This window comes from Setaria italica, chromosome III, assembly GCF_000263155.2.
Source record: "Setaria italica strain Yugu1 chromosome III, Setaria_italica_v2.0, whole genome shotgun sequence".
Lineage (NCBI taxonomy): Eukaryota > Viridiplantae > Streptophyta > Magnoliopsida > Poales > Poaceae > Setaria > Setaria italica.
Window position 1 is genome coordinate 27,697,449 of NC_028452.1, and position 11,808 is coordinate 27,709,256.

At 62.7% G+C, this 11,808-nt stretch overlaps 1 protein-coding gene across 1 annotated transcript; it reads left to right on the forward strand.

The window, feature by feature from the left end:
* Positions 1 to 2,278: 2,278 nt before the first annotated feature.
* On the forward strand, positions 2,279 to 4,039 carry LOC101786174 (tropomyosin-1, isoforms 33/34-like). The gene is made up of 2 exons (XM_004963831.1): positions 2,279 to 2,873; positions 3,840 to 4,039. Exons 1-2 carry the CDS (start codon positions 2,279 to 2,281, stop codon positions 4,037 to 4,039), a joined length of 795 nt encoding a protein of 264 aa, XP_004963888.1.
* Positions 4,040 to 11,808: the final 7,769 nt, after the last annotated feature.

Here is an 11,808-nt window from a genome sequence, read left to right on the forward strand (position 1 = left end):
AACCCGTAGCGGGCTAGCCTTCGAACCTCTGGATCGTAATGGGCCGTAGGGGCGTTTCCAGCCTCGTATCCCTTATTACCTTTCGGTGGGCCTTGGGCTGAATCGGGACGGATATTGCATCTCGGGCCGAACGTGGGGGGCGGCGCGTGCGCGTCATCCGGGAGGCGGAGTTATGGAGGGTGCCGACCCGCGAATCGAGGAGGAGAGGATATCTCTGCGGCTGATCGTGCGTGCGGTTTCCGAAAAGAAAATGGGCGTGACGGGGGCGTACTTGCCGCTGTATTTATGGCGACAAGGGCGTCGGTTCCGCTCCCTTCGCGCCTTCCCTATAAAACGAAAACTCCGCCTTGCTGGTTCCACCCGCCTTCTGATTTCAAGTCTTTTCGCCCTCCAAAGTCGTGCTCAGCTCATCCGCGCCCGCTTCGTCTTCCTCCACTCAGAGCTACGCCCTTTCTCCCCATCCCCGTCGAGTTCTTCCCTCCTTCGGCGATGGGATCCTGGGGGATCTCCCACTTCAACTCCTCGCGCACCGAAGGTCTGGTGAGGAAAGGCGTCCTCTGCGAAAGGATGGAGGTGGGCGAGTGGGAGCTACCGGGGTCGGAGCAGGTGCTGACGCCTCCCGCCGGCTACGTCGTCTCCTTCGCCCACTTCCACGAGTGGGGATTCGTGACTCCGCCGAGCCGCTTCTTCCGCGGGCTCCTCCATTACTACGGGCTCGAGCTGCAGCACCTCAACCCCAACGGGATCCAGCATATCGCGGCGTTCGTCGTGCTGTGCGAGGGGTTCCTAGGCATCGAGCCCAACTTCTCGCTGTGGAAATACTTCTTCACGGTCAGCCTGTACCAGAGGATGGAGAGGAGGGGGAACCAACAGCGGTCGCCCCCGGTGCCGATCGGGTGCGCCGGGATCCACCTCCGCCCCACTCGCTCCAAGGAGTACATGCCGATGAAGACCGCGGCGTCCCACAAGGGGTGGCACAACCAGTGGTTCTATGTGAAGAACTACTCGAACTCCCCCCTGCCGGAGTTCACCGGCCGCACCATCGACGTGGCGCCGGAGGTGTGGGCGTACGGGCCGGTCGAGAAGGAGAAGAAGCGGATCCTCGACCTGCTGCAGACCATCGAGCAGTTGAAGAGGAGAGGGCTTACCGGCGCCGGGGTCATCGGGGCGTATCATGCCCGGCGGGTGGCGCCGCTGATGCTCCGGGTTCGTTCGCTCGCCGCCATGACTCCGGGTGCTCCCACCGAGGGCACCGCCATGGCGGCGGGTGCGCTCGCCACCTCCGAGATCCGGCAGCGGATTCGGGAGGCGTTGGAGGACAAGGACGCTAACTACCCGGTGCCTGGGCACCCGCCGATGCGCCCGAATGAGGGCTTTGTCGACCTGGTAAGGGATTGGGGCGCCGACCTTCTTTTCTCGTGTCTCTTGGTCGTTGCTCTGACGCGAGGCCATTTTGTGTTCGTAGGGCATGCTGACCCAGGTTGTGGACTCGCATCCGCCGGTGCCGGAGGACGCCGATCGGCGAGCGCAAAACCGTCTCCTTGCCGAAGAGCAGAAGCGCCGTAAGGACAAGGAGACGGCGAAAAAGAGGAAGAGGGCCGCCAAGGAGTTCCAACGGCGGTGGAGAGGGCAGGTCGTGTTGGATGACGATGACGACGACGATGATGATGACGAGGAGGAAGATGAAGAGGATGATGATGAGGAGGAAGAGCTGGTCTTATCTCCTTGGTCGGGTGCGCTCGTAATCCGGGAGGCGCGCCCGCAAACGGCCATGAGGGGTGAGGCGGAAGGATCATCTGCCCGGGGCTCGGTTCCGCAAGGCTCCGAGGCCACGCCCCAGGGGTCGGTGCAGAGCGCCCCACAGGGGTCGGCGCGGGGCGCCCCCCAGGGGTCGGCGCGGGGCGCCTCCCAGGAGCCGGCGCGGAGCACTCCCCGGACGTCTTCGGAGCCCGCCCTCGCCGTCGCCCAGGAGCCAGCGCGGGGCGTCCCCCAGGAGTCAGCGCGGAGCGCTCCCCGGAGGTCCACGGAGCCCGCCCCCGCCATTGCGCCTGAGACTCAAGGGCAGCGGAATGGCGACAAGCGGCCGCTGCCGGATGCCCCGGGGTCGGCGTCCTGCTCCGAGGTGAAGCGCGCGCGCCTTCCTTGCTCCGGAGGAACGTAAGTTGGACTTCCTCGTGAGCCTCGCTCCTTTCCCCCCTTTGCGTTCGTTTCCGCTAACATTTATTTGTTGTTTGGCAGCGCCACCCTCCGTGGTCTCGTCCTGCAGCTGGCGCCCAAGATGGCCCTGCGGGTGTCATCCGCCTCTGCGGGGCGGACCGCGGTCCTGTCCGCGGTGAGCGGCGAGGTCCCTGGTGAGGTCGCAGGTCCCGCCGCGGAAGCGGCCCCTGTGACGGCGACCGGCGGAGTGGCGGCGCCATCGGGCGCGGGAGAGGGCGCGGACCCCGCTCCGCCTTCCGCTTCCCCGGTCAACCCCTCGGTGCAGAGCATCGCTCCCAAGGGCCCTCAGGCCGGGGAAGTGATCGACCTCGACGCCGACGAGGCGGAGGAAACGGCGTCGACGGGAACAGGGACTGATGTTCCTGCAGCCGCGACGGGGACAGCGGCGGCGACGGAGGAGGGAGTGTCTGCCTCCGCGGCTGCGGCGGAGGGGGCAGTGGTGACGGAGGCGGGAACCTCTGCCCCGGAGGTCCCGCCGGAGGTGGCACCGACGACGGAGGCGGAGGTGCCCGCTCGAGGGGCTTCGGCAGGGGCGGAGGAGCCTCCCTCGGCGGTTGCGGCGGAGGGCGAGGTAGCCGCGGGGATACCTGTTCCGCCGCCTGCGTCGGAGGCGGTGGCGCCGTCGGGCGAGCCCGCGGCGACCCCGACGGCGACAGGTGCGCAGGTGCCGGGATCGTCGGTGAACCCGACGGCTTCCGGGATGGCGGAGCCTGCTTCGACGGCGGCGCCAGGATCGGCTCCCACCTCAGCCTTGGCCGCTACCGTTCCCAGGGCGTGGAGAGGGTCCGTCCTACGTTGGACGTCCCGTGAGGACCCACCGAGGCACCTCTTCACCATGGATGACGCCGCGGAGTGGCGCAAGTGGCAGGCGGTGCAGGGCGGCCTCGCCAACGCCCGCGCGGCTCTGTCCTCGGTGATGGGGGAGTTGGACAATGTCGTCCTCCCTATTAGCCAGGTACGTTACCTTTCCTGTCGGTGATTGTCCCTTTTCCCGTTGCCTTACCCCCGATGGTGTACTGCTTTGTAGGCTCTCCAAGAGTGCAGTCGGGGGAAATCTGATTTCCTCCGGCTAGAGCGGGGGCTCTGGGAGCGCTTCAACTTGGAGAGGGAGCGAACCAGGGACCTAAACATGCAGGTTGCTACTGCTCAGGGGGCCATCAATGACCTGCTAAGGCGCGAGCAGGCGGCGAAGGAGGAGGCACGGCGGTCGGAAGCCAAACTCCAAGCCGTCGTCGACAAGGCCCGCCTTGACCGCGAGGAGTTCCAGGCCGCCGCCGAAAAGGCCCACCATGACGCCGAGGAGCTCGCACGGCTGAAGGGGGAGCATGAAGCCCTTCAGAAGACCGTCGAGCGCATCCGGCGCGAGCGGCAAAAGGCTTGGCAGGACCAGGACGCCGAGAAGGTCCGAAAGGACGAGGCTGAGAAGATGGCAGCCGAGCTTGGCGCGGAGGTCGGTCAACTCCGGTCGCAAGTGCAGGGACTCCAGACCGCCGTGTCTCAGGGAGCCGACCAGGAGCGTGAGTTGAAGGCCCGGTCCGATGGTGAGACTCCTTTTCGTTTCTGCGTCTCCGTGGTGTTGCGGTGGTTTCTAACTTGGTGGGTCTTCCGGGTGGTTCTTGCAGACGAAATCGCCAGGCTGAGGGACCTACTCGACATGGAGCGTGGTGAGCACGGCGCCTTGCGGGATGCGGTCCGTGTCGTCTGCGACAGCCTCGGCGTGGTTCAGGAGGAGGGGTCGAGCTCGCTGACGGCTCATGTCCTCGGGATGCACCGCCGGACCCGCAAGATCGCCGTGGATGCACTTCACACCGGCGTGCGGTGAGCCTTCGGGGTCTTCGGCTCCCATTATTCCGGCATCAACTTCACCGGGATAAGCGGAGGATACACCGCCGGTTACTCCGAGGCCGAACTGGATGAGATCGACGCGGCGGTGTTCACCCCGGTGGAGGCCTTGGCGAAGCTCCTGGAGGATGAGGCCGTCCCTCCCGAAGATCCCCCGGCGAGCTAACTGTATCGGGCTGGCGCCCCAGATGTAAATACATTAGTTTCAGACTTGTTTCGTGATGGCCATAGAGGCCTTTTCTATAACTTGTCGTGCAAAAGTTTCCGATCCCCTTTCTTGTTTTTTGGACTTGAAAATTTAGAGTGTGTTGTCGGGCACGTCATTAAGCTTTGATGAGCGAAGGTACCGTAGCCGCTGGGGCGTAGGTTTCTTTGTAGTCCGATCAATCTTGCCTGAACACCGTTCGCGCACTCTCTCCTTTTTGTGCCCAAAAGTTTAGAAAGGGGGGCTCGGTTCGAAAGAAAAAACGTTTTTCAGATGGTGCCAAGTGGCTTGAGCCAGAGCCCCTGATAGCCCCCGAGGGATATGCGACCCTGGAGCGGAGCCAGGGTCGGATATTCCTAAGCTCGACGGGAAAAGCTTAAACAGAACTGGCTTGAAATTTCTTTTTCCGCAAAAAGGAAACTTCGAATTTACAGATGAGTCTACGTACAGAACTTGGAAACAAAAACTAGGGGTAAAAACGCCTTAGCTGTTCTATGTTCCAAGCATTGCCGAAGATCTGCCCGTCAGGGGTCGCTAGCTTGTAGGTGCCTGGCCGTAGTACTTGCGCGATGATGAAAGGGCCTTTCCACGGGGGGGTTAGCTTGTGCTGACCCCTGTTATCCTGGACGAGGCGGAGCACCAGGTTGCCGACGTTGAAGGCTCGGCCTTGTACCTTGCAGCTGTGGTAACGCCGTAGGGCCTGCTTGTACTTAGCCGAGTGCAGCAGGGCCACATCACGTGCCTCGTCGAGCTGGTCTTGTGCGTCTTCGAGCGATGCCTGGTTCCCTTGTTCGTCGTACGCCTTGACCCTCGGCGATCCGTATTCCAAGTCAGTGGGCAGGATGGCCTCGGACCTGTTGACCATGAAGAATGGGGTGAAGCCAGTCGCCCGGCTGGGGGTTGTCCTCAGGCTCCAAAGGACTACGGGAAGCTCAGTGATCCACCGTCCGCCAAACTTTTTGAGGCGGTCGAAGATCCGTGGCTTGAGACATTGGAGTATCATGCCGTTGGCTCGCTCGACCTGCCCGTTCGTGCGGGGGTGTGCCACGGCCGACCAGTCCACTCGGATGTGGTGGTCGTCGCAGAACTGGAGGAATTTCTTCCCGGTGAATTGCGTGCCATTGTCGGTGATGATGGAGTTGGGGATCCTGAAGCGGTGGATGATGTCAGTGAAGAACTGTACCGCCTGCTCGGACTTGATTTGCGCCACCGGTCTTGCTTCGATCCACTAAGAGAACTTGTCGACGGCGACAAACAGGTGGGTGAAGCCCCCGGGCGCTTTCTTGAAGTGCCCGACGAGATCCAGCCCCCAGACCACGAACGGCCACGTGATGGGGATGGTATGTAGCGCCTGCGCGGGCAGGTGAGTTTGGCGCGCAAAGAATTGGCACCCCTCACAGGTGCGGACTACCTGGGTAGCGTCGGCGACCGCCGTCGGCCAGTAGAAACCTTGCCGGAAGGCGTTGTCGACGAGGGTCCTTGGCGCAGCGTGGTGACCGCAGGCTCCGACGTGGATGTCCTAGATCAGTGCCTTTCCCTGTTCGATCGGGATGCAGCACTGGAGGATGCCGGTGTGGCTTCTCTTGTAGAGCTCCTGATCGATAATGGTGAAGGATTTGGCACAACGCGCGATCCTACGGGCCTCCGTTTTGTTTGCCGGGAGCGTGTCGCGGATGAGGTAGTCGAGGTATGAGGCTCTCCAGTCGGCTGGGGGGTCGGGCCCCGCCGCGGGGTCTGCCTTTATTTCCATGACCACGGGGCCGGAGGGATCGGCTTCCGGGGCCGAGTCGGGTGAAGCGGTGCCGACCCTGTCGTGGCTGGTGTCCGGGCCTGGGACGGGTGGCGCGTTGCCGACCTCCTCTAGGTCGGGGCCCGACCCCAGGGCCGGGGGCGCTTCGCCGACCCACGTCGGCTCTGGGTAACGGATTGAGGGCTTGAACTGGTCGCTGACGAAGACGCCGTCGGGGACGGGCATTCGGCCAGATGCTGCCTTCGCCAGCTCGTCGGCGGCTTTGTTGAAGCGCCTTGCGACGTGGTTGAGCTCCAGCCCGTCGAACTTGTCTTCAAGCTTGCGAACCTCGTTGCAGCAGGCTGCCATCTTGGGGTCGTGGTAGCTCCACTCCTTCATGACTTGTTTGACGACTAGCTGGGAGTCGCCCCGGATGTCTAGCCGACGGATGCCCAGTTCGATGGCGATGCGAAGTCTGTTGAGGAGGGCCTCATACTCGGTGACATTGTTGGATGCAGGAAAGTGGAGGCGGATCATGTACCTGATGCGCACGCCTAGAGGAGAGACGAAGACGAGACCTGCTCCGGCACGGGCCCTCATCAGCGACCCATCGAAGTACATCGTCCAGTACTCCTGCTTCTCCGGCGCCGATGGCGTTTGAATCTCCGTCCACTCTGCCACGAAATCAGCGAGTACCTGGGACTTGATGGCGGTGCGGGGGGTGTAGGTGATGCCCTGGTCCATGAGCTCGAGCACCCACTTCGTGATCCGTCCCGTGGCGTCCTGTTCTGGATTACTTCGCCTAGTGGGAACGACGAAACAACCGTTACCGGGTGGGAGGTGAAGTAGTGGCGCAGCTTCCTCTTTGTGATGAGGACAGCGTAGATGAGCTTCTGGATCTGCGGGTAGCGCGCCTTGGACTTGGACAAGACTTCGCTGACGAAATACACCGGGCGTTGCACCTTGAGAGCGTGTCCCTCCTCTTCTCGTTCCACCACCAGGGCCGTGCTAACCACCTGGGTGGTCGCCGCGATGTAGAGCAGGAGGGGCTTGTCGTCGGTCGGCGGGACCAGGATCGGGGCCTTCATCAGGAGGTCCTTGAGCCGGTCAAGTGCCTCCTGGGTCTTGCTGGTCCATTCGAAGCGGTCAGTCTTCTTCAGGAGTCGATAGAGAGGAAGCCCCCGCTCGCTAAGGCGCGAGATGAAGCGGCTCAGGGCCGCTAAGCATCCTGTGATGCGCTGGACTCCCTTTATGTTCCGGATTGGCCCCATGTCACTGATGGCTGCTATCTTCTCCGGATTGGCTTTGATGCCGCGCACGGAGACGATGAAGCCTAACAGCATGCCCCTTGGGACTCCGAAAACACACTCTTTGGGATTGAGCTTAATATGCTTATCCCTCAGCCTTTTGAAGGCTAGTTTGAGGTCGGGGTCGAGCTGGTCGCCCCTCTTGGATTTGACTATGATATCGTCAACGTAAGCCTCAACGGTCCGCCCGATGAGGTCCCCGAAACATTTCAGCATGCATCGCTAGAATGTAGCCCTCGTGTTTTTGAGGCCGAATGGCATCTTAACGTAGCAGTAGGGGCCGAAGGGGGTGATGAAAGAGGTAGCAAGCTGGTCGGACTCTTTCATTGTGATCTGATGGTAGCTGGAATACGCGTCAAGGAAGCTAAGGGTTTCGCACCTAGCGGTTTAGTCGACTATTTGATCTATGTGTGGCAAAGGAAACGGATCCTTCGGACACGCCTTGTTGAGACCGGTGTAATCAACACACATCCTCCATTTCCCATTCTTTTTTCGTACAAGAATAGGATTAGCTAGCCACTCGGGGTGGTACACTTCCTTGATGAACCCGGCCGTCAAAAGCTTCTTGAGCTCCTCGCCGATGGCCTTGCGCCTCTCCTCGTCGAAGCGGCGCAGTCCTTGTTTCACTGGCTTGGAGCCGGCCTTGATGTTCAAGGAGTGCTCGACGACTTCTCTCGGAATGCCGGGCATGTCCGAGGGCTTCCACGCGAAGATGTCGCTGTTCGCGCGGAGGAAGTCGACGAGCGCGCTTTCCTATTTGGGGGATAGAGTAGCGCCGATCCTCACGGTCCTGCCGTCGGAGCTGTTGGGGTTGAGGAGGACCTCCTTGATGCCTTCGGTGGCCTCGAAGGAGGTGGCTGACTGCTTGGAGTCGGGCTGGTTCTCGACGCCCTCCGCGAGCTGGACCGCTAGATTGCCCGTGACGGTGATGGCTGCGGCGTACTCGCAGCATTCCACGTCGCACTCATACGCCTTCTGGAAAGACGTGCTGACGATAATGACCCCGTTGGGCCCCGGCAGCTTGAGCTTGAGGTAGGTGTAGTTGGGGATGGCCATGAACTTCGCGTAGCATGGCCGTCCCAAGATGGTGTGGTAGGTTCCGCGGAACCCCACCACTTCGAAGGTGAGGACCTCCTTCCTGTAGTTGGAGGGGGTCCCGAAAGTGACGGGCAAGTCGATTTGCCGAGAGGCATCGCCTGTTTTCCCGGCCTTCTTCTCTTCGTCGGCCTTCTTCTCTTCATCGGGCTTCCGCTTCCGGTCGCCCTTCAGTGGATTGCCTGCAAAGTACCTCTTCATGAGGTTGCAGTCTTTGTAGGCGTGCTTCGCGGGGAACTCGTGGTTCGGGCACGGTACCTCAAGCAATTTGTCGAAGAAGCCAGGAGTGCCCTCTAGGGCGGCTGTCCTCGCTTGCGCTCGACAGCGGCCACGAGGGGAGCTCGCGCCGCTGTTTTCCCTTCTTCTTCTGTTGGAGGTTGGAGGTGCCTTCGTCGGCATCCTCCTCCCGCTTTGCCTTGCCTTTGGAGCGGTTGAAGATCGCTCCAATGGCCTCTTCGCCCGAGGCGTAGCTGGTGGCAATATTGAGGAGCTCCTCCATGGTTCACGGGCCTCGGCGCCCTAGCTCGTGGACGAGGGGCCGGCAGGAGGTCCCCGCTAAGAAGGCTCCTATGACGTCGGCGTCCGCGACGTTGGAGAGCTCGGTGCGCTTCCTGGAGAAGCGCCGGATGTAGTCCCGGAGGGACTCGTCCGATCCCTGGCGGCAGCTCCGGAGATCCCAGGAGTTGCCGGGGCGCGTGTACGTGCCCTGGAAGTTTCCTATGAATATCTCCTTCAGGTCGTTCCAGCAGCGGATACGTCCCGAAGGGATATGTTCCAGCCAGGCTCGTGCCGAGTCGGCCAGGAAGAGTGGTAGGTTGCGGATGATGAACAGGTCATCGTCCGCCCCGCCGGCTTGACACGCGAGCCGGTAGTCACTGAGCCAAACCCCAGGGTTCGTCTCCCCCGAGTATTTGGCTACGTTCGTCGGTTGCCTGAAGCGCGGCGGAAAATGCGCGTTCAGGATGCGCGTAGAGAAGGCCCGGGGCCCCGACGGGCCGGGGCTCGGGCTGCGTTCCTCCTCGTTGTCGTAGCGCCCGCCGCGGTGGACGTGGTAGCCGCGATCTACCCTGTCCTCCCTATCCGCGCGGGAGCGCCTCCGCGCATCCAGGGTGTCGTGGGCGTTGCGGACGGGGCCGACGCGTCGATGAACGGATCGAGCCCCGCCTCCCGCGGGTGGTGGTGTCCACCGGGCGGACGCGGCCTAGTTTGCTCTAGGAGGAGGCTGGTGGACAGACTCCCCCTGTCTCTCCGGAGGTGCGTCGGGCGCCGCCCTGCTGGCGTTTTGCCCGCGTCGCCGGGACGCGGAACTTTCCGCCTGCTGGACGGCGGCGCATTCGAGCAAGTCACGCATCTCTTGGCGCGCTCGTCGCTCCTCGGGCGTCGCCGACTCGGGGAGTTGCCAGAGTAAGGCCGCCGCAGCTGCAACATTTTGGCTGGCGCGAGCGAAAAGCTAAGGGCTCTCTTTGTTCGCGCAAATACGCTGCTGGACGTCACGCGCCCGCTGTCGCGGTCCGCCTTCATGGCGGGGGCGCTCAACCTCTTTGCGGGATGCTGCACGCGCCTCCGGCTGCCGAAGGCGCTCCGGGGCCCTTGGTAAGGCCCCGGTCATAGTTGCGGCGCGCGGGGGAGGAGTCCTCTGTCTTCCCTCGGTGCCGTCGTCGTTGGACCCCTCGGAGTGCACTTCGGCCACGAAGTACTCACGCGAGGGGTGGTGGCTCCCGCTGCTGGAGCCGGCGTCGAAGATTGTCCTCACCACGCCCGCGAGTTTGTCGCTCGCGGGCGACACGGTCATGGACCGCGTCAGGAGGCGACCGTAAGCCGCTGCAGCATTGCGCAGCCCGAAGAGCCGACCACTTGGGAAGGGCCCTCTGGCGCGCGCCTGGCTGCTCGCCGCTATCCCAGCGGCGAGGCCGGAGACGGCGGGATGAGCGGGCAAGACGAGGAGAGGGATCAGTTCGATCCCCTCCCCGGTGGCGAGGAAGTCCAGGCTCCCGAAGCGGATCAGGGAGCCCAGAGCGAAGCTGATGTCGTGGTTGGCCATCTGAAGTCGCAGACGTACGCGCAAGGGTCCCCTACCTGGCGCGCCAACTGTCATTGTCAAGATTTGCGGATCGAGACTTAGACTAGTAAATTTCTTTTATGCGCGTAAGGCTTCGGATGGTGGCGTGGAAGACACGGGGTTAGACTGGTTCGGGCAAAGGAAGCCCTACGTCCAGTATCAAGGCGGCTCGTGTTTCTCACGCAGGGTTCTGTAGTAGGGGTTACAGAAGGACAAGAGAGGGAGCGGATCCCAGGTCTCTTGAGGGAGCTTGTGCTCTAAGGAAGTGCGAGAGTGTGCTGTTGGCTCGAGGAAAAAGAATCTAAGTCCCCATCTTGGGACCCCCGGTCCTCCTTTTATAGTGCAAGTAGGAGCTCGGGGTTACAAGTGAGCCGGGCCCCTAGTGGAGGGGTAGAAAGGATAAGCTAAGTAGGAAAATAATCCGGGGGGGGGGGGTCCCTAGGCCGCCGCTCTTGCTCCGGCTTCCAGTCCCTGTCAGCGCGCCCGCCGAGGGAGGGCGATTCCTTTGACGATGATCTCCCTGGTCGCCGTCACCATCGAGCGTGATGATGATCTTCAGCTTCGACATCCGTGCCCGCCGGGGAGGAAGCCCGAGGCTGCTGTCCCGCCGATTGCCGTAGGACCCGGACGTCACGTCCCTGAGACTGCCGTTGGGGGCACGGGGCGCGAGAGCGAACGGTGCGCCCTCCTGCGTCGTTTGGCGCAGCTCATGAGTACTTTGTGACGAATCGAAAGGAGCTGCGGCCACTGCAGCCCGCGCCGCACGGCCGTGCACCGGTATTCGTGATCGACTGCGTTGCGGACGCCGCTCTCTTTTGGCCTGATAGGGCCGCGGTGCATTTATGGCGAAGTCGACAGGGGGACCCACGAGATTGTTATCCTGATCCTCCAGTCCGCGCCCGAGGGGAATATCCGTCTCGTGGACCCGAGTGAGTCTGACCCCCGCGCCCAGAGTCGGGCGAGGCGGAGTTTCTGTGGTGGGGGTCGGGCGCTCCCGACCCGGCTCCTCGGGTCGGACAAGGCGGAAACTTGCGGCGAGGGGTCGGGCGCTCCCGACCCCGGGACCGTGGTCGGGCGAGGCGGAACCTTGCGGCGAGAGGTCGGGCGCTCCCGACCCTGGGGCCGCGGTCGGGCGAGGCGGAGTCCCTCCATCGAGGGGTCGGGATTGTCCGACCCCAGGGCCCTGGGTCGGGCGAGACGGAGTGGAGAGTTCTCTGCCTTCAATAGGCCGGATGTGATCGCAATTACCGCAGGTGGGCCTGGGCCTTTATGACTGTTGCTTTGAGCGGCATTGGGAGGTCGTTAATATTTCCCCCCAACAGGCTGCCACGCCGGCTTTTACTGGCTAGAATCA

Excerpts from the sequence above, each read along its gene's own strand:
- LOC101786174 (XM_004963831.1), top strand. The coding sequence starts at position 2,279 with ATGGCCCTGCGGGTGTCATCCGCCTCTGCGGGGCGGACCGCGGTCCTG. Across the intron at positions 2,874-3,839 it reads GGCGACCCCGACGGCGACAG|ACGAAATCGCCAGGCTGAGG; the intron begins GTGCGCAGGTGC and ends TGGTTCTTGCAG.